This window comes from Eulemur rufifrons, chromosome 6, assembly GCF_041146395.1.
Source record: "Eulemur rufifrons isolate Redbay chromosome 6, OSU_ERuf_1, whole genome shotgun sequence".
In the NCBI taxonomy this organism is placed as follows: Eukaryota; Metazoa; Chordata; class Mammalia; order Primates; family Lemuridae; genus Eulemur; species Eulemur rufifrons.
Genome location: NC_090988.1, coordinates 24,108,804 through 24,131,939, shown reverse-complemented (window position 1 = coordinate 24,131,939; position 23,136 = coordinate 24,108,804). Strand labels below are relative to the sequence as shown.

At 35.4% G+C, this 23,136-nt stretch overlaps 1 protein-coding gene across 2 annotated transcripts in view; it reads right to left on the bottom strand.

The window, feature by feature from the left end:
* The window catches only part of RDX (radixin), a 77,669-nt gene that overhangs the window by 10,325 nt on the left and 44,208 nt on the right, over nt 1-23,136 (bottom strand). For both annotated transcript variants that reach the window (XM_069470918.1, XM_069470919.1), the window contains 4 exons: nt 19,896-20,056; nt 18,859-18,951; nt 15,274-15,516; nt 14,215-14,375 (listed from right to left, as the gene is read on the bottom strand). In XM_069470918.1, coding sequence (XP_069327019.1) covers nt 14,215-14,375; nt 15,274-15,516; nt 18,859-18,951; nt 19,896-20,056 — 658 coding nt within the window. The remainder of the gene's footprint in view (nt 1-14,214; nt 14,376-15,273; nt 15,517-18,858; nt 18,952-19,895; nt 20,057-23,136) is intronic.

Below are 23,136 nucleotides of genomic sequence, written 5' to 3'. Positions count from 1 at the left end.
ACACTGCCCTACTGTCTTTTCTGTGGATGAGTCGGGCCCTTTCTTGCCTCAAAGACTTTGCATATGCTCTCTCTACCCGGAATACTTTAAAGAACAGATTGCAAATTGGTGTCCAGTGGGCATCTTCTAGCAGGCAGATATATCTTGTTTGGCTTGCAAAGCTTTTCCAAAAATTTTTGAAATAGCTAACATGTAAAATTTGGGAGACTTCACATAAAAATTACATTTCAACTTAAATATAGTATCTTTGAATGGTCTTCTTCAAAAGCCATTGTCTGGCTTCTCTGGGCAGATCAGAAGGCATGGCAACGCTGGGCCTACCACATCGTAACAGACGTTGGCCTCCCTCGGTAGGACAGGGCAGGAGACTCCTGGTTAGACGCGGTCCCCGCCAGCCCCAGACCACTCATTCGATCCCCCCAGCATGTGCATCTACCATCTTGGTTTAAACAGAAGAAGAGGAGCTAGACTTCTCCTTCAGGTGGCAACTTATCTGCCACCTCCTCACAGAGACCTTTTCTGACCTTATCCCTGATTATATTTTTCCCAACTCAGTCCCTTGTTTCTTTCATAGTTTTAAGTGGAAATAAAATCACTGCTTTTATAGGTCAAGGATGGTTGACTATTGGCAATTTAACATGATTCAAACTAATACTTATTACAATTTGCCTTTTTTTTTTTTAAACTTAAAAGATTACGGAGGCCGGGCACGGTGGCTCATGCCTGTAATCCTAGCACTCTGGGAGGCCGAGGCAGGAGGATTGTTTGAGCTCAGAAGTTCGAGACCAGCCTGAGCAAGAGCAAGACCCCGTCTCTACTAAAAATAGAAAGAAATTATATGGACAGGTAAAAATATATATAGAAAAATTAGCTGGGCATGGTGGTGCTTGCCTGTAGTCCCAGCTACTTGGGAGGCTGAGGCAGGAGGATTGCTTGAGCCCAGGAGTTTGAGGTTGCTGTGAGCGAGGCTGACGCCACGGCACTCTAGCCTGGGCAACACAGTGAGACTCTGTCTCAAAAAAAAAAAAAAAAAATAGACCATGGAAATTTTGCCTCTTTTTAATTATACTTCTTACTGGTGTTCGTGTCTTTCCTACAGAAAGTCAGTTCATTAGGGCAAGAACTTAGTCTTCAGTCACTAAGATGCTCTGAATGACTAGTACCCAGTGCCGGGCAGGCACTAGTCACTATTTGGATGAATAAATGGAAGGACTCCTCCCACCAAAGTTCCTCAGCAGCTCCAGCACGTACATGAAGTCCACCCTAACCTCTCCAGAGGAAAGTAACCCAGGTTGTAAGTAGACTTTCCTAACTGACAGCGCAAGCTTCCTACCACTACTCAGCCCTGCCCCATAATCAGCTCTGGAGCGGGCCTCGGTCTCAGACCACATCTGCTCACGTAGCTGATGCCCTTGGTTCTGGCACTGGAAACTATCCCTAAGGTGTGCTGTATTCTGGAGCCCCTGTGTGGACTCACATTGAGACCACCGCTGAACATCTACTGAGATGTTCCCCCGACCCCAAATGGAAGTGGGAGTGGGGGAGTGGTACTTGCTCCGCAGGTAACCGCTGACAACTACAATAACTTCTGTAGCCTTGCTGATGTTAGCAAGATGTTGGTTGCTCCCTAGCTTTGTATACCTCTCTTGTATACTTGCTTCATTGTCACAATTATTTAACTCTTGTTTCCTCCTCTAGAAGATGTTTAAAATTATCTGTGAACCCTCAGGGCCTAACTTCAGGCATCTAATAAATGTTTAATGAGGCATCTAATAAATGTTTAATGAATGAAGAACATTATTCGAATGGATGAAACCATTGAAGCGCCGCAGATTTACTCTAGATGGTAAATATGGGAGCGGAGTTTCTCTGTACTGGGCATAATCTTCTTGATTGGAGCAGGGCTGCAGAGTGGGGTGCATGCCCAGGAGTGTCAGATTTAGACATCTGGGCTTGACAGAGGATACTGCTAGAAAGGGCATTTTCCTGTTCTTTAGAGCATACGAATTACGTGTAGGTCTGTGGGAAACACTTGCCAGAAGACATTGTACAGTTAAGCTAAGGGGTAATTATTCTAATTCCAAAGAAATTGCTCTTTTCAATAATTTTCTTGTTGCCAAAACCAGCGTACACTTTAAATATTGTAACAGAGCTCTCTTTTCCATGTGGCACTGGTGGCCACATGCTGTTCAACTTTCGGCCCTATACAGTACAGTTCTCTCTCCTGAACACATTCCTTTTGCTTTGGCAGTATCTCAAGTTGGTGCAAACCCACTGTGTCTCTCCTTACACTTTCCCCTTGGGAACTTTCATCTAACATTCTATCAGTATTCCAAACTCAAAAAATATTTTTCTTCCAGAAAATAAACATCACAGGCATACCCAAACCAGCTTCAATTTTCTGGTTTTTCAATGGCACCACCTTCTGAATCTCAAAGTCTACACATTTTCAATACAAATGGGCAGTTCCAGCATGCTCCACACCTTTTTGTGCCTTGATGTATTTGAACATCAGCTCCTTCTCTCTGGATAGCTTTCCGGTCTTTGCCCTGGATTAAGTCACCCTGAAAGGCTTGGCTTGGGGAGCATCTCCTCCATGAAGTCTGCCCTAGAACCCTCTAGAAAGATCACATGCCTCCCTTCTCAGCTCCCAGAACGCACCTATCTATTCATTTTACAAATAGTGAGCATCTGTTGCTGTTCCAGGCACCGCTCTCGGCACTGAACACACACCAGTGTACAAAGTGGTAAAATTCCTGCCCTCGCAGAGCGTGTACATTCTAGTGAGAGGAGACGGGCAATAAACAGTAAAATAGATAAAATATACAGCATGCTGTATGGTAAGTGCTGTAGAGAAAAATAAAGGAAATAAATGGGTAAAGCATACCGAGGAAGGTGCAGTTTTAAATGGAATGATAAAAGAAGGCCTCACTGAGTTTACATTTAAGCAAAATCCTGGAGGTGGCAAGGGAGTGAATCATAAAAATATCCGGGATAAAGCATTCCTAGCTAACAGGAGTTGGACTGGCTGGTTTAAAGAATAACAAAGAAGCGAGCTTGAGTTCAATTTAACGAGAAGGGGAAATCAGTAGATGAGGCCCAAGAGCTGTGACAGGGCACCAGATCGTGGCCACTGAAAAGGATATGGCTTTTACTCTGAGATGAGAAACCTCTGGAGATTTTGAGCATAAGTGACATGATCTGACTTACCTGTTCAAGGTTGCTGTCTTAAAAGACTGTAAAATAGCAAGAGAGAAATTAAGAAAATGGCATGGAAGGCTTTGTGTTAATCCAGGCAATCCTGTGGGTGGCACAGGGTGACAGCCGTGGAGGATGTATGAAGTGGTTGTATCCGGATATGTAACGTATTTTGAGTGCTGGGCCAACAGATGTGTGACTGGACTGGCTATTGGTTATGAGAGAAGACAAGACTCATATATTGGTCAAGGTTTTGGCCTGATTAGCCGGAAGAAGGGACTTGCCATTCATTGACTAAGAACAGGAAACAAGACTGAGGCAGGAGCAAGTTTAAGAAGGGAAGATCTTGAGTTTGGTTTGGACCTAAGTTTGAGATGCTTATATCGAAGTGGAAATGTCATGTAGAGAGTTGGATATATACATCTGAAGTTCAGGGGAAAAGTTTTGGCTAGAGATCTGAGTGTTTTCAGCAAACAGATGGTATTTAAAACAATGACACTGGAGAAGGTCACTAAGAGACCCAAGGGTAGACAGAGGAAGACTCAGACCTGGGAAACTACTATATTAAGAGGTTGAGGGGGGAACCTCACTTACTCATAAGACATATGTAAATTACTTATTTACTGGGAGTAAACTATAAAGTATTTACTGCTTAGGACAGACCATGTCTTTTTTTATCTCTACATACTTAGCACAGGGCCTGGCATACACTCAACAAGCATATGCTGAGCAAGACTTTCTAAGAGAATCACGAGTAAAATCCTTAAAAGGTAAACAAAAGACATTAAAAATGGAATCCAAAAGACTTAGTTACAAATACCAATATCCATACTAACAGATGAACAAAAATATTATGAAAAATAAAATGACAGAAGTTACTATTTATTAACACCTTCAGCACGCCAAGGGCTGTAAACAAAGTATTCCATGGTTGTTATTATCGTCAGTGCTCACAAGATTAACAGTGTCACTCTCATGGCACAGATGCGAAAACAGACTCAAAATGGCTGAGTGGATTCTCAAGGTCACAGAGCTCGACGTGGTCGGGCCAGGATTCAAACCCAATGTGCAAATCTAAAACTCATGCAATTATCTCTACCTTATGCTGCCTCACATCTGTCCCAGTCTCTCTAAGTGTCTGTCAGACTATGTATCTAATATACTCTGAACTGATAAGAACCTGGATCTAGACATCTGAAAAAAAAAAAAAAATCATTGACAGGGCAGAATTTGGGAAAGGATCCCTGCATCTCTAGATTGGGGATCACCATGGGCTACAGTCTATAATTTGACTTCTCAGTTTCTGAACATGCCCAGAAAAACTATGCATAAACAGCTGTCAGGGATCAGAACTTAGCAGAACTGAGTGGCTGAAAGAGCAATGGGAAGATGGTGACCATTATAGCCTAAGCCCATCTGATTCCTCTAGTATTCAAATGTAGAATTTAGTGTGACTGAGGGAAGAGGAGGAAGAGGGAAACCACAAAGACCAATGTTTCTTCTGATTAACACGAACTATCATTAGCACTTTCAAAACAAATCTAGGCTGTATCTCTCAAAATATTTGTGGCCCAAGAAAATCACTTAAGAACTATGGTCAAACTTCAAAGGCATAAGAATAATATTTGATCTAAAACCTAAGCTCTAAAATCAAGGGACATTTTCTTAACTTCAGAAAGAAATATCACACGAATAAGCATTGAATTAAAGTGGCCTATCTGCCAAGGTTAACAGTGAAGAAAAAAAATAATACACTGGCCTAAAGTTGAACTAAGTGACCTCTCATTTCTCTAACTTCTGCACATTTTATCTCAATTTTTCTTCTGGCACTGACTATTCATTAACTTGAGTCGTGTCTTAACTCTTTTCCTTTGCAACTTCCTTGACAGCATCACAAAATCTCATCTATCTCCCTTAACTCCAACGGTGCTTTGCATAAATAGCAATTGCTCTGTAAATCACTGAATGACTCTATGAATGCATATTGATATATATCTTATTTTATAGAAAAGGGAATAAAAGCCATGCCTCCTTGTCTCCCACTTCAGCATTCCTTTCATAACACCATTACACTGAAAACCTTTTAAATATCTAATGTATAAGAACTAAATAAAGCATAATGGCTCAAAAATAAGAGTTGACACACAAGTAATCTAGAAGACATACTTCCCTATAGTCTTCCTAATGCTTGAGTATATTTCAAAAAATTTTCATACCAATACCCTCCTCTAAAGTTGCAAAACTACTTTTCCAATGGATACATTTATTTTTATACACAAACTTTGATACAGTCTGTGCCCCCCAATTCATTTTAAAAATCCTTAAAACATCAGCTTATGCTGGAATCAGCGTGGCCTAGTATATTAAACCATACCCAGTGGATTAGGTTCTGGGTTCTAACTCCAGGTCTTATATTGTCTGGTACTAAGTTTTTATAAAATGGAGGCATCCTTTCAGGTTATTTTAAGAATGCATATAAATTACTAAATGATAGTGATTTATTTTGCATCCATCACAAAAATATTTTTCATACTTATGATCAACTGCTTTTAAAAGATGTTAATTTTTCTTGGAAATAAATGACAGGTAGTTTAACCAACCTAAAGGTTTTAAGAAACCCAAATGAGCTACTGTCAAGTACAATTAACAGTATTAATGAAATAATTAAAAGTAAAGACCATTGAATTATGATTTAATTTTGCATACATTAAAACATTTTGCCTTTCAATATTGCTTTTAAAATACACAAATTAAAATGTTACAAAATTCTACATTTAATCCACATACTAACAGTAAGGCATTATATTTCAGTTAGTGGGGGAAAGCCATCTACTTGTAACTTAAATTACCAAAAGATATCTTCCTATATTCAAAAATCTTTATAGCCTAAAAATTGAGAACTAGATTATGTTAGGAATTGTCTGGGGAAACAAAATAAGAAGGAAAATAATCTGAGATATCATTTCAGCATAAACAGATGAATCAAATCATACCACTAGCAAAAGCTAAGTTGATGGGCGTAATCAAATATGGTTCTCAACTTAAAAAAAAAGCTAGGCTGGGCATGGTGGCTCACGCCTGGAATCCTAGCACTCTGGGAGGCCGAGAAGGGTGGATTGCTCCAGGTCAAGAGTTCGAGACCAGCCTGAGCAAGAGCGAGACCCCCGTCTCTACTAAAAATAGAAAGAAATTATCTGGCCAACTAAAAATATATATAGAAAAAATTAGCCAGGCCTGGTGGCACATGCCTGTAATCCCAGCTACTTGGGAGGCTGAGGCAGGAGGATCGCTTAAGCCCAGGAGTTTGAGGTTGCTGTGAGCTAGGCTGACGCCACAGCACTCACTGTAGCCCGGGCAACACAGCGAGACTCTGTCGCAAAGAAAAAAAAAAAAAACCTATAGAAATTTCCAAAGTGAGTTGTTCAAAGCTGTCACAGCCAGTAAATAATTGTGTATGTATGTTCTAAGATAATCTTGACTGATTATGTTTTGGTGAATATAACCCCTTATAATGAGCTGAAAGAACTAGTTTTCCAACTTCTTTGAAAAAAAAAACCATAAAATTTCTTCCAGTCACTTCATTATTAGGATCATCTGAGAGCAGAAAGGAGGATGATAGAACTGTTGTTATAAGCACCACTCTGAGGCAACAGTTTTTCAACTATAAACCAGTATTAATTATTCAAAAGTACACAGATACTAACTCTTAGTTAGGCATTTTAGTTTTGGGAAGACAATGTATCTAGAAGTGTCCATAATCTGGTTCCAGAGAAATACTCTGAAACAGACAATCTGATTCAGAATTACAAAATCAGTTATAAAAATTAAGGTACAAGAGAGTAAGACTTGGAGTTAGAACCCAGAACTTAATCCATTTGTTCTTGGATGTCTTGGAGCTCCAGTTCTTTTGTGTCACTGAAGAACCCATCCCCAAAGGGTCACGAATAAAAGAATAGAAACTGTGGTCTTAAGTGTCCCAACAGAGGTCCTTTCAAAAATAAGTTCAGAAAAAAAATATTACTTCAAACATGAACTATATAGCAAACACGAGAGCAAATTATATCTAGACATTTCCTTTAAATTCTCAGAAGCCAGTGGTGTAATTCACTCCCAGCCCACAGCCCTTCGTTAAGCTAACGACAGTACACATAATTCTAGTATGCTTTCTTTATCCTCTGCATTTTGGAGTATACTTTACATAGCAACATCAATTTTCTTTTTCTAGCAAGGTTTAGTTATTGTTCTCTTCTGTAGCTGTGCCTTCCCAAAGCCACCAGCTGTCCCCAAATTAAACCACCTTAGCACAGGATTCAAGGCTCCATAAATTCCCTCTAGCTTTACCATCCTATAGTCAGTACACAGTGACTCCCATTTTTTTTTCTTTACTTTTCGTCTAGAGACCTTAACCACTATACATATTAGCTCTTTGCTCTGCCTCTTTTTTTTAATAATAGCTTAATTAAAAATTATTTTTCCTCTTTAAAAAACAAAAACCAAAAGCACACGCAACAAAAGAAAAAATAAACTGGACTTCATCAAAATTAAAAACTTTTGTGCATCAAAGAACACTTGATAGAGTGAAAAGGAGCCAGGTGTGGTGGCTCATACCTATAGTCCCAGTTACTTGGGAGGCCAAGGCAGGACGACTGTTTGATCCAGGAGTTCAAGACCAGCCTGGGCAACATAGCGAGACCCTGTCTCTACAAAAAATTTAAAAATTAGCTGGGCATGGTGGCATGCACCTGGAGTCCCAGCTACTGGGGAGGCTGAGGCAGGAGGATCGCTTGAGCCCAGGTGTTCAAGGCTGCAGTTAGCTATGATGTGTCACTGCACTTCAGCCTGGGCAACAGTGTGAGACTTTGTCTCTAAAAAAATAAAAATAAAAGGAGAGTGAAAATGCAACCCACAACGTGAGAAATATTTGCAACTCATATATCTGACAAGGAATTAATATCCTAAATTCTGAATATAAAAAATTCCTAGAACTCAACAACAAAAAAGTAAACAAAAGATAAAACTTGAATAGATCATCTTCTCTAAAGATGATTTACAAATGGCCAGTGACTACATGAAAAGATACCCAATAACTTTTATGATCTGGGAAATGTATCACAGGAAAATGCAAATCAAAACCACAATGAGATACCACTTCACCATTAAGATGGGCATAATCAAAATCGAGCAAACAAAATCCCAGAAATAACAACTGTTAGTGAGAATGTGGAAAAATTAGAACCCTGGTGCACTGCTGGTGGGAATGTAAAATGGTGCAGCTGCTATAGAAGATAGTATGACAGTTCCCCAAAACATTAAACACAGATTTACCATATGACCCAGCAATCCCATTTCTGGGTATGTACCCCAAAGAACTGAAAGCAGGAGAAATCTAACAAATATTTGTACACCAGTGCCCACAGCAGCATTATTCAATAGTCAAAAGGTAAAAACAATCTGAATGTCCATCAACTGATAAATGGATAAACAAAATATAATGTAGACATACAATGGAATATTATTTGGCCTTAAAAAGGAATAAAAGTCTGATACATGCTCCAACATGGATGAATCTCAAAAACATCATGCTAAGTGAAATAAACAGACACAAAAGGACAAATATTGTATGAGTTCAGTTTTATGAGGTACCTAGAAATGTCAAATTCATAGAGACAGAAAGTAGAACAGTGGTTAACAGGGACTAGGAGGAGGGAAAACAGGGAGTTGTTGTTTAATTGGTATAAAGTTTCAGTTTGGGATGATGAAAAAGTTCTGGAGACAGATGATGGTAATGATTGCTCAACAATGTGAATGTACTTAATGCCACAAAACTGTATACCTGAAAATGGTTAAGATGATAAATTTTATGTTATGTACATTTTACCATAATAAAAAAAATGAGAATTCAACTGAACACTAACTCCATTAATCTCTTCAATATTAAATACAGATATTACCAATTACTATCCTTGACTGGTTTGTCAGTTGGGTATAAAATGAATCTTCCCATAAAGGTAGAAAAACCTTTACAATTAGAGACTATCTCTTAGAATATTTTTATTAACCAATGTTTAAAATTTGGTCTATGAAATGAAAATTAAGTAATTTATCAGAAAACAAGCATACTTGAGAAACCTATGCTGAGTATTCATATCCTCTATCGGTCACTCATTTTCCTGCTATTGACATTCCTTATGTTGTAGCAGTGTCCTTCATCTCATAAGTGTTATCATTTAGACAAAACAGCTAAAATTTAAAATCATATAAATGGAACAGTGGCACATAGGATTCAAATGCTAGGCTTGAATTTCATAGACTTTTCAATATAAATAAAAACAAAGGAAAACAGACATCGCCTTATGATTTCAAGAAATACATGCATTTCTAGATCTAAAACAAGATAAAACATCTTATTTAAGTTGGAAAAATAGGGATAGCATGGCATACATAACAAAGTATACGAATTTCATCTAATAAATCTGTTTTATCAAAAGGAACTTTTCCAAGGACAGTCACATAAATAATCTCGGAAATTCAGATTCCGTATTTCTAGGAAGATGGACATTTGGCTATGATTGATTTAGTAAAGATAAAAAACTAAAATCAGTATTCACTGTATTTAGGAGCAAACTAAATAACATGCATAAATATCAAAACAAATCCAGAATTTTAAATGATCATTAAATAAAAGTACAAACAATTAGAATAGGGTAATTAAAAATAATAAATTGCCACGAATGGAAGCAATTGGCTAGCTACAAGCATGGAGGAATCTGGGCATACAAATAACATGAATCAATAATATGGCTGCCATTTTGAAAGAAATGATATTGTAATAGATAAATGCAAATGATCTAAGAGCTAAGATAAATTATTTGAAGGTCCATATTTTAATACAGGCCAAAATAAAGGGTCACAGTCATTCTAATCTTGCTTCTAAGTCCTTGACTATAGCAGGCACTTATTATTGGCTAGATGAAGATCATTAAGTAAGAACCTGGAGCCATTGAGTAGCTAGGAATCTCCAGGGCCAAAACATAAACCTGAATGCACAGGATATGTCATGGGGTAATTATCTTAGTCATGATCTCAAACATTAAAATTCTGCACAAAATCATAATGGATACTTCAACTCCAAAGCAGTATTTATTACCCCAAACTCTGTGCCACAGGAGTTTAAGGACAAAGTAGTGAGAGACGAAGTAAAGAGTCATGATCTTTCCACAGGGAAAATGGCAGCTCTTAAAATCTTGACAGATGAACATATTAACATGGTCTACTAAGGAAAAAAATGGGAGTTTAAATTAATTAATTGGAAAAGCCAGGGATAAGAATGTGATAAGCTTTGACATATGGAACTTTATTGTGAGCCAATTTTTTCCTAGCCACCAGTGTAGAATTCGAGGAGTCAGATTGGCTGAACATTTTATGAAGTTATCAAAAACACCTGCAGAATCCACTGATCTTTTGAAAGTTCTAAAATACTGTCACTTCACATGATAGAGCACACTAGAATATTTGATAGATTATCTTCTAGTTAAAAAAAGAATGAAGAGGGCATAAAATAAAAAAAATGGTAAAGTTCTGTTAATTTATAACAAATTTAAAGAGAGGAATTTGTCTACCAGTGTAGCTCCACATTTAACTGTTTTCCCTTATTCTTATTAATGATATCTTGGTTATGGTTTACTGATCAGCTCAGCATATTAATGCTAAAGTTAGTAATTCTTTATAGTTTAGTTTCAAATTTTAATTTTTAAAAAGACTTCTTATTGTGTCTACTTAAAATGGGATGCTTTTGAATTTCAAGTTTATCTTATTTTTATTTCTAAAAACATTTAATCAACAAGGTGATCAAAAGTAAGATACACAGTGGTAGGAAATTTTTTAAAAACCACAACACTAATAATGAAACATTTTTCTAATGATAATCAAGAGCAAGTTCCAATAAAGTCTAAGATAACTTTGTAAGTGGCGATTCTAGTTCTTAAAAACTCCAATTAGATATAAAGCAAAATATTATTATATAAAATTCCCTTTTCTTTTCTGACAGGATCAAAGTAATCATTACCTGCCCTTGAGAATAGAAATAATAAAGTGACAGTTAAATAACTGAGAAGATCCCTGGCTTTTACTATTTTAGAACAGACATCACTTAAGAATCATGTTAAAATTAGTAAGAAGCTTTTAAAAAAGCAATTAACTTCTAGATTTATGGTAACTGTTCTGTAACACAGCTTTAAAATAAAAATATATATTTAAATAAGTGCACTTAGTATACAGTTAAAGAATATTAAAATTTTAGTAGTGAGATGAATCAATGACAAGAAACTATTTTCTCCCTCAGGAAAAAGAAACTAAATACTACATAATAAAATCAATGACTAGAAATCCTAAATTACTTTCTGTTGTCAAGACAGTCAATTTAATGATTTTTCCACAGAATTAATCACTATTACTTCCATACCAAAAGAGGTAAAATTTGGGGGAAAGGTTAATCTATGAGGATTTAAAAAGTTTTCCTATCCACTTCTCATTTTTAAGATGTGATGATTCATGGCTCTGACAGATTATAATGATCAGGAAATATACAGGAAATCCATGTCAAATAACAACAGTGGACCTTGAAGGCATGAGCTTTTGTCACTTTATTGTTAACCAATGAATATTATCCAAAATTAGAGATGTAACTGTAACTTAATTGTACAACACAAAATTATGCTAATGGCAAAAGCCTACTGGAATTTACCAAATACTCGTTAGTGTATTTTTACATTGCTATAGGAACATGTGCTCTCAACTGCTAAGGATAAAAGTTATAACTGGTTTAATCCCTATGAAGACCCACATTGCAAATGGTTGTTATCGTTTAGAAAAATTCACACAGCTTTAAAAATGGATTAAATCCATTTTAATCCTAATCTACAAATAGATTTATAAACAGCAAATATAACTGGTAATTTTTCAACACTGTATCAAACTGATGTAGCAATGGTAGTGTGCACAACTCAAAAGGAGGAAAATTGATAAAAATCCAATGGAAATCCAGATTTTCACTTATTATGGCAATTGTTTTAAGGTGAACACTTATGTTTCAAAGTATCACTAGTAGGGGTCCACCTATTCCTCTGATGTACAAGTAGGAACATTCTCTTCCATAGGGTTTTGAAGCATGTGCACAACCACAGTACAACAGTCACTTCAAGGTTAACCAGTTATCTTTTGTCCTACAAAGTCCAAAAAATATATTAACTGCAACCTTTCCTTTGTATAATGTCTGCCCAGATTAATCCTTTTAAAGTCAGCACAATCAAAAAAGCACAAGAGATATTTTCAGACACAACTTGAATCTACTGTGCATGAAAAATGTTTAATAAAATGGCAATTTTAATAGATAAATGTAAATTTGAATGCATAATACCAAATGGAAAGTAGCTGAACCACACAGAGAAAACAAGGCTTTCCGTATCTTCAAATCTAGGTGTTTTACAACAAAGAAAATGTTAGAACATGTGAATATCAGAACATCTTTCTAACTGGAAAGATTTCTTCAGTAAGATTTAATTGAAATTAATGTAAACTAAAATTATAATTTCTAAAATAGGATTAACAAACCAAATTTAAGCATTTTTATTTAGAGATTGAAAAAAAATAAGCAGTGATTTAGAAACCAAATATACTAAAATGATTATGTAACTATTATATCAAGAAATGAAGGTACAGACACACTTCATATGCTACAAGGATAACATCTCTCTCTCTACACACACACAGACACACACACTTCCTCAGCCATACGACACCCCTCCAGGAAGATAGTATATCAGTGAGAGCTTACAATTTTAATACAAATCAGAGTCCCACAGTTTGACTCAACAAAAAGGCAGTTAAAAATTTAGCACTCTAAGGTATTCTGAAGGAAAATGAAATTTCAAAAGTCTTCCTAAATGATTGAGACTATCACTATGAATTATAAAACAGATAGCTTACACACTCCATTGTGTTTTAACCACCAGTCATCACAGGTGTAGTAGTGAGGTAGTATTACATTACTGTCCCCTTCTTGGGACTGCTGTTTTCATATGCCACCATTCCAGAAATGCTCAGGTTTTGTAAAACGATTAAAAGCAATTACCAACAAATGTACACTTTCTTTTATTAATCTTTGTTTTGCTAAATCAATCTAGGAAAGAACAAAACTTAAAAAATCTTTAAGAGACTGTTTTATCAACAAACTCTCCTAGGGAACCTGCTGTCTACACCTCTGAATCGGCAAGCAAAGAAAACCATCGTAGGATCATAGGAGATGAAACACCAATCAATTTAGCTGTCAAAGATGACTGCAGTTAAGTAAGCAAATATCAAATATCCAATAATAGAATTAAACTGGGATTTAAAAAACTTAACCACCAATTGTATACTATACTATTAAATGTTTTAATCTCTTTCATGATTCATAGCCATCTTCTACACAATGATCAAAGACTGTCCACTCTGCTACCTACCATCGTTTTAAACAATGCTTGATTTCTGTGATGGCAGAATTATGGCTGTGGGCATGGCAGGATATGAGAAGGGCACAGATATGAGAAAATGCTAAATGAGAGAGAATGTGGACAGATATCCAGGTTAAACATGGAAGGGGCAAGGAAAACACTCATTAAAATGTAATCATTATCCTTTAAAATGTACAAAGTGCTCAAACCAAACAAACACATTTGTCAGACATGATCATTAGTGTTAAGCTTCAACAGAAAAAAAATGAAAAGTGAAAAATGTCAAGGGAAGTGATGGAACACCGTTCTCCATTCCCTGACCCAAAAGAAAATGAAAATCAAGCATGACATCACACTGCCTTAATGTTGAAGAACTCCCCTTAAATTTGTCTTTTAGCCACCACGGTCAAACTGATATAAGTGCTTTGGCAAGGTGGGATGCATTCCATCACATCTGCAAAGGCCTGCTTTTCTCTGTTGGTGGTTCAGCTTATGAAGAACATGTATGCAAAATAACAGCTCTCACATTGCTTCAAACTCATCAATACGCTGCTTTGTATTGCCTTGTCGGATTTGTCGCAGAGTCTTGTACTTATCACGGCCTGCTTTAACATTCTCAGCATGAAGAACATCATTTTGTGTTTTCTTGGTTTCATCTCTGGCTTGAGCTAGTTCTGAACTTAATGCCTATATTTAAAAAATAAAAAGTATGACTTATTTTTTTCTCAGATTTAAAAAGTTTACGAAAATGGTTTAAAGATGCAAAAATACATATACATATGTCAAATCTCTGAGTTTTTAATATATTAAAATTTCCACTGTGAAACTTTTTTCTTTGAAGCGTGTTTGTTTTACTTTTAGTAATAGTGATGGTAATGGCAAGGAAGGAATACCCATGGCCTTTAACAACCAAGATACTTTGCATATTATTCTAAATTTCCTTAACTTTCTCATCCAATACTGGAAAAGACTTAAAAAAAGTTCAATGGAGTCATTTTAGAGTAACATTACAAGATCTAAAATGTATAGCATGAAGGAAGCCTTCCCCAAAGTCTTAATATATTTATTGCAAATATTGCCTCATTTTCTTTTATTAATAAAGATTTCACCAATTAAAATATTAAATAACTTACTAGGAATAAAGACTTCATATTAAAATTCCCTATTTTGATCTAATTATGTACATTTAATAAACTGACCTTTTGCCATTACAAAATCTGAATAAATAAGATTATGTAATGTCTTAATGTAGTCTAAAAGTATCATTGCCTTTCAATGTACATTTTACTGTTTAAAAACTAAATTCATTTGTTTTTTTAACAAAGCATTAGAAAACTTTCTACCTCTTAAAATGGATCAAGCTATAATTAAATAACTCACTAGTTAAGCCCTGATTATACAAAGCTAACAACATTTGTTAATGGGGTCATACAATGGAAGAAATGAAATAACCATGACTGTAGGCCACTTACAAACCAATCACAAGGCTTCTAAAAATCCTATGTTCTTTTTAAATGAGTTTGTCTTAGATGGGGAAATTGCAAATTATATTTTAAATGTGAATACAACTGCAAATTTTAAATACCTGGAGCTGCTTCTTAACACGCTCATTTTTCTGTGTTTCTGTTACACGTTCTTCCTCACTTCTATGGTTCATTACCCCTTCATTTGATAATTCAGCACTAGCCTCAGCATTATTCTCATCGTGTTCATCATGTTCATTTTCTGTTGGCGGAATGACTGGTGGAGGTGGAGGTGGAGGTGGGGCAGACATTACAGTTTTTAACTCTTCTTTGGTCTTTTCCAAGTCTTCCTGGGCTGCAAAAGCCTAAAACATTAAAAATAAGTTTATGAGCAATTTACTTTAAAAATTGGTAATTAAAAGGATGAAATTATCCTGCCTTTCTAACAGAAACTATATTTCAAGGCAATGAAATTGGCCCTATTGATGAAAGCTCTATTTTTATAGAAGAATGCCAGCAGGTGGGAGAGACAAAAATTTAAAAATCATCATTTGCTATGCCAATAAGAATGGTTGTAATTTATGGGAGAAGGTCCCAATATCCACATTAATAGGAGTTTGGGAATTGAGCCCAACCCTCACGGATGAAATTAAGAAGTCCAAGACTTCTGTGGAGGAAGTAACTGCAAATACAGTAGAAATAGCAAAAGAACTAGAATTAGAAGTGGGTCTTGAAGATGTGACTGAATTTCTGAAATCTCATAATAAAAATTTAATGGATAAGGAGTTGGTTCTTATCAATGAGCAAAGACAGTGGTTTCTTGAAATGGAATCTACTCCTGGGGAAAATGCTGTGAATGTTGTTGAAATGACAATAAAGGAGTTAGAATATTACATAAAATTAATTGGTAAAGAAGCAGCAGGGTTTGAGAGGATTGAATTCAATTTTGGAAGAAGTTCTTCTGTGGGTAAAATACTATCAAACAACATTGCATTTTACAGACAGATCTTTTGAGAAACGAAGTGTCAATTAGTGTAGCAACTTCTTTGTTTTCTCATTTTAAGAAATTGCCACAGCCACCCCAAACTTCAGCCACCACCTCACTGATAAGTCAGCAGCAATCAATATCAAGGCCAGACCCTTAAGGCTGAGTTGATCATTAGCATTTTTATAGAATTAAAGTATTTTTGAATAAAAAAAAAAATCATCATTTGCAAACCCTAATTACTAATTCTGGCAAGGATTATCAATTTTTGCTAAAATTGTTATGCTAATGGATGATGATAAATGGATATTCCTATAATGCTGAAGAATGCCACACCTAATATTAAATAGATAACATTTGAGCCACAAAGGGGAAAATATAACCAAACAAAAGAAGAATCAGACTGTCAATACTCTAATCCAATGATCAATTAAAATTACTAATGATGGGTTAACTAGATATTAAGTGTCTTCTGATATGATAAACTGAAGTATCCAATATTACCAATTATTTGGGTGATCATATTGTCTTAGTTTACCTGGAGTCTGGCTTTACAATGTGCCCTGGTGTAATTATTAACATTCTCTTTTACTCTCAAGTGCTCAGCAGAGATGATAAATTATATATGGAAGTCTCATCCCTGAAGCATTGTAGTCAAAAACTTTTATTCCTCAAGCTACTAGATCTAACTTCTGGCTCACAGGAAATACTGGGGTTAAAGGACAAGCTGAAATGACACCATGAGAAAGCAACTAAACAAATATAGGAGGTGGGACATGTGCAGGTATCTTCAATAAATCAAAATCATAAAAGAAGAGACTGTCCTACATTAAAAGAGACTCAGAGCAAACAAAGCAATGCAAAGTCCTACTTTGAACACTAGCCTGGCAAATTAGCCATAAAAGGATTTTTTGGGTAAATGAGAAATTATTAATATAGTCTAATATTGGATGAGATGAAAATTCACTAAAATGGAGTAGTATGCACAGTAAGATCTCATTTTGAATATATAAACGTGTATGTATATATACACACTAACAGAAAAGATCCTGGAAGGATATGCACTAGGCTTTTACAACAGTGATCTTAGTTTGTGAGAATGTAATTTTCTTTTGTGTATATTTTCTAATTTTCTTTAATTCAAGGATTTGCATCTGTAGCATTTTTAAAAGTTTACATGTCTCTGAAGTTCATAAATCATCCCTAAAAGGGATCTGTAAAATTCTAATAACAAAAATACAGTATCTGGGAGATTAACAGAATTTTATTCCTTTTGTAGCATTATACATATACACACACATAATTTTCAATAAATCAAATCTTCCCAATAAAATTTAAACTGCTAGAAAGAAAATTTACCTAAGAGTGAAAGAAAACTGTTTTCTGTAGTAAGTGCATTTTATTGTAGCAAAAACTCATCATATATAACTATATATCTTCTTTGGGCATAAAAAATTATTATTATTGTTGCATTTAAGAGTTAATGTCAGCCAGGCGCGGTGGCTCATGCCTGTAATTCTCTGGGAGGCCAAGGCGGGAGATTGTTTCAGCTCAGGAGTTCGAGACCAGCCTGAGCAAGAGCGAGACCCCGTCTCTACTAAAAATAGAAAGAAATTATATGGAAGCTAAAAATATATATAGAAAAAATTAGCCGGGCATGGTGGCGCATGCCTGTAGTCCCAGCTACTCGGGAGACTGAGGCAGAAGGATTGCTTGAGCCCAGGAGTTTGAGGTTCCTGTGAGCTAGGCTGACACCACGGCACTCTAGCCCGGGCAACAGAGTGAGACTCTGTCTCAAAGAAAAAAAAGAGTTAATGTCATGTAAAGTTTGAATTAAACTCTCATTATCTTATATTCCTCAGCCTTCTTGATTTTACACCTGTGTGCTACTTTAGACAATGGTGGTTTCATCTTTTTAGGAACTCGTATTAGAAATCTCAGTATCAACTTCATTGCATCCCTTTCCTCTAATTCAACTTCATGACCAATCATTGGTTGCCATGCCCTTTGGAGTCTACCACAAAATGTCTCTTAACTCTTTTCACTCCTCTTCATTCTCATTGTCACATCCTTAGTTTGGGTCTTCAGCTCTTAAGTATTCACTATCCAATTCATCCTTCATCCTGGTTGCTAACTTATCTTCGTAAAATAATACCCAATCATGTTAAAATCCTGTTTCAAAATCTGAGCCTGAAGTCTACAGATATTCTCTACTGTTTTGCCTTAGCAGGGCATTTATTTAAAGCCTTTCATACCTTAATTTTCTATTATCTAACTTGCCAGCCACATCTCCCAACATTTCTGAACCTGTCTATACTCTAAGCTCTGGTTGCTTACTGGCTGTCCTCAAATCTATCATGTATGTTCATACTTTCTATACTCATTCAGTTCTGTCTAGAATGACCACCTATCCAGTCCCTAACTACTCCCAATCTTTTATATCCCAAAATCTTATTTATCACTCAAGACTCGGCTTAAACATATGTGGGTTTCCCCCAACACCTATCTTGTTCCCACAGAAATTAATCACCTCTTCTGTGTTCCCAAGGTACTTAGCTTACATTAATAAATATTTATAATACACAAACACATGTATGTATCTTTCCCCCTCTAAATTATGATAGTATCATAATTGTCTCTATAGTCAGCATACTCTTGGGCATACTCTGGGTACAAAATAGCTATTCAATGAAAGCTAGTAAATGAACAAACAAATGATTACTTTGTGTTGCCACTCAGTAGCTTCCTCTTCCTTTTTCTTCTTGGCTTCCTCTAGAAGTGCAATCTTGGCAGTGAATTCGGCAAGTTCTGCTGCCTAAAATAAACAAGATGATTACCAAGACTTAAAAAACTTAATATATTTTGATTAATCTTATGATATGTTAGGTCAACAAAGTTTTAATGCACAAGCTTGGGCTATTTTATACATTTTTCTTAAGCCTTTCCATTTTTAAAAAAGGCAATTATTTCTGTAAGATATTAAATATTTTATTTATAGTAGGTCCTGGAGGTAATGAGCTAATATAGAAACAAATTTTTTTTATTATTCTATAGACAAGAAATTAATCCTGTTTCAGTACCAAGAACCTAACATGTGTAACTTAGGAGCTATTTTTTTTTTTAACTTTTATCAGTAAACAAGCTATTTGCTAAAGTCCACAAAAGAAAAAATCATATTTATATAATGCTTGATAGTTTAAAGAGCCCTTTGTCAAATCATTTAATTCCCCAAACAATCCTATTAGGCAGTATCATTCCTCTTTTCAAAGGGAGGGAACTGATGCTCAAAAGACCCAAAGACACGTAGCAAGTAAATGCCTGAACTATATTTAAATCCAGGATCTTCTAAGTGACATGCATACTCCACTAAATAAACAAAAAACCCAACCAATTATGGCCAATAGTTATCTTATAGAAACTAGAACATAAAGTATCAACTTATAACTAAAGCATAAAAATGCCAAGTGACTTATAGAACCTGTCCAAAATCTAAGTGAGTCAAAATCTTTTGTTGGCAACAGACTGCATTTACAAACAATCTATAGAAAAATGTCTTTTATTCTGTTTTATTTTTATGTTTTTCTTTAGGCAGAAATACAATTTTTAGGTTTATTTCCACTCAATGTTTTTAAGTTACTTTTGTCTTTGGTTTGCTTTTCAGAAAACATAAAACACTTAGTTGGTTGGTTTTTTAAAAGTTCACTCTATGCTTTTAAATTTTTTTTTTTTCTCTAAGATGTAACTAAGACAGTCCCTTACTAGCTGTTCCTGATTCTTCATCTGGTCAGCAGCTTGTTTTGCTATAGCAGACTTGGCCTCTTCAGCAGCTCGACGCTCCTTTTCAAGCCGTTCTGCTTCTTCTTTTGCTCGTTTTCGTTCCTGATCCAGTTCTAGAGCTTTTCGAGTCTGTTCTTCCAGTTCTGTCAAATATATGTATTGCCCCCCCCCCGACAACAATGATTAATTCCAATTATTCTCATCATTAAAAGAAGATAAAATAGGAGGAAATCTCATCGGTACAGTGTCTAACAATTAGCACAGATATATTATAAATACACATATACTCATTTTTAACTTGGCAAAAGCCTAATAATTTAAAAAATCTGTCACATAATTCAAAAATGCAAAGAAATGAAAATCCTTTGTAATTCAAGTTATGTCATAAGGCTAGAAGCAGATATTTTTATCTTCTTTTTAAAAAATGATGTCTTCATTTAAAGTTGTGACCTCAGTGAAACAAATTGCCGTGTTTCAGAAATCTACAAAATAACACACTTTAAAGCTTAACCAAGTTTTTACTTATCTGAAGTGTAAGTAAACCCAAGAGATTAAGATTTAAAACAATGCTCACTGACCCAAACTAGGAATTTTGATGTGAGTTATATGAATTATTGAAAATTGTGAGTTACTGGTACATACCCATTCCTAAGGCTTCTGAAGTAATATCTGGACATGAATGACATCAATTTTAATTCTTAAGTGTATAGATCATAAAATTAATACTCTTTTCTTATTCCAAAGAGTTGAACAAGGAAGGAAATTATTAGCACAAAACCAGAAAAATTTTAAGTGAATTTAAAGTATTAAACACTATTTTGACAATTCTTATTTAATAATAAGTAGGTTCTGTGACAGAAGACAGTAGAATGTCATCTACTAAGAGAGTACAATGTCCTACAAAGAAGATTCCCCTTATGGTATACTTTAGAAAAGAGGAAAAACTGAAAATTTATATGCTGTGAGGTTTGAAAGCTAACTGTAATGACAAGCCTTTACTTACCATTCTTGATTTTGTTGGTTTTAATTAGAACTTGTTTAAGTAATTGCAGTTAAGACTTTGAGGGTTTTAAACAGGTTGGACAAGAAAATTGGCTCTTTGGTTAGGCTTTAAATTCTTGACATAGTAACATAAAAATTTCATGCGGCTATTTGGCTATGAAGGTGAAACATATATAGCACTGGATACACCACAGTTAATTCTAGGATTACTCATTTTAGAATCTGTCTTCTACCATTTGGACAATCAACACTAGCCTATCAAACTTTTCTTCTGATCATTCTTTCTATCTGATTGACTGATATATAAAATACAGCCCACAAGCTCATGGCTTTATCATTCGTCTAAACAAGCAAATAACTGAAGAATTGAAAGCATGGTCGTAAAGAGATATTTGAACAGCCATGTTCACAGCAGCATTACTCACAACAACTAAAACACGGGAGCAACCCAAGTGTCCACCAACAGAACAATGGATAAGCAAAATGAGGTATATACATACAAGAGAATATTATTTAGCCTTAAAGGAAAGAAATTCTGACATATACTACAACATAGACGAGCCTTGAGGATACTATGCTAAATGAAATAAATCAGTCGTAAAAAGATAGATAAATACTGTGTGATTTCACTTATATAGGCAGTTAAAATCATAGACAGAAAGAATGGTAGTTGCCAAGGTCTGGGGGGGAGGGGAGGAATGAGGCATTATCATTTAATGGGTACAGGGTTTTAGTTTTACAAGATAAAAAGAGTTATGGACACTCTGGGAGGCTGAGGCAGGCGGATGGTTTCAGCTTAGGAGTTCAAGACCAGCCTGAGCAAGAGCGAGACCCCGTCTCTACCATAAAAAATAGAAAGAAATTAGCTGGACAACTAAAAATACGTAGAAAAAATTAGCCGGGCATGGTGGTGCATGCCTGTAGTCCCAGCTACTTGGGAGGCTGAGGCAGAAGGATTGCTTGAGCCCAGGAGTTTGAGGTTGCTGTGAGCTAGGCTAACACCACGGCACTCTAGCCCCAGGAAAGAGTGAGACTCTGTCTCCAAAAAAAAAAAAAAAAAAGCGTTATGGAGATGGATGGTGGTGATGGCTGCACATTATGAATGTATTTAATATCACTGAATTGTACACTTAAAAATGGGTAAGATGGTAAATTTTATTGTACTTTGCCATAATAAAAAACAATGCTTAATTTCCTCTCATAGTAAAAATTATTTCTGTACTATGAGACAAGAAAGAAATAAGTCCAGGTTATAAAGTTAAATTCTGAAATACATATTCACCAATATTCATTATTTTTTATCAGCTTTTCATAATAAATATCAACTTGAAAAATGATAAATAAGGAACTGGCTGTTTTGTGTTAAAAATTATACAAAAAGTCTTAAGTTTTTTAAAATGTTGAAAATGAACTCTGAAAACATCAAATCCACTCTAGTCTTTTCTAGAATGTGGGTTTTTTTTTTTTTTAATTTCAGAATATTACAGCAGTACAAACATTTTGGTTACATAAGCTTTTGTACCATTTGAGTCAATGTTAAAAGGGTGTCCATGCCCCAGATAGTATGCATTGTACCTGTTTGGTGTGAATTTACCCATCCCCTCTTCCTCCTCCCACCGTTTTCTGATGAATATTATTTCCTATATGCATATAAGTTTTGATCAATTAGTACCAATTTAATGGTGAGTACACATGATGTTTGTTTTTCCATTCTTGTGATACTTCACTTAGAATAATGGTCTCCAGTTCCATCCAGGTTAATACAAGAGGTATTAGTTCATCATTTTTTTATGGCTGAGTAGTACTCCATGGTGTATATATACATTTTATTAATCCACTCATGTACACTGATGGGCTCTTGGGTTGTTTGTAGCAGTGAATTGTGCTGCTATAAACATTAAAGTGCTAGTGTCTTTTTTATTGTATGTCTTTTTTTTTCTTTGGATAAATACCCAGTAGTGGGATTGCTGGATCAAATGGTAGTTCTACTTTTAGTTCTTTGAGGTATCTCCATACTACTTTCCATAGAGGTTATACTAGTTTTCAGTCCCACCAGCAGTGTATGAGTGTTCCTATCTCTCCACATTCATGCTAACATTTGTTGTTTTGGGACTTTTTGATAAAACCCATTCTCACTGGAGTTAAGTCATATCGCATTGTGGTTCTGATTCACATTTCCCTGATAATTAGAGATGCTGGGCATTTTTCCCTATGTTTTCTG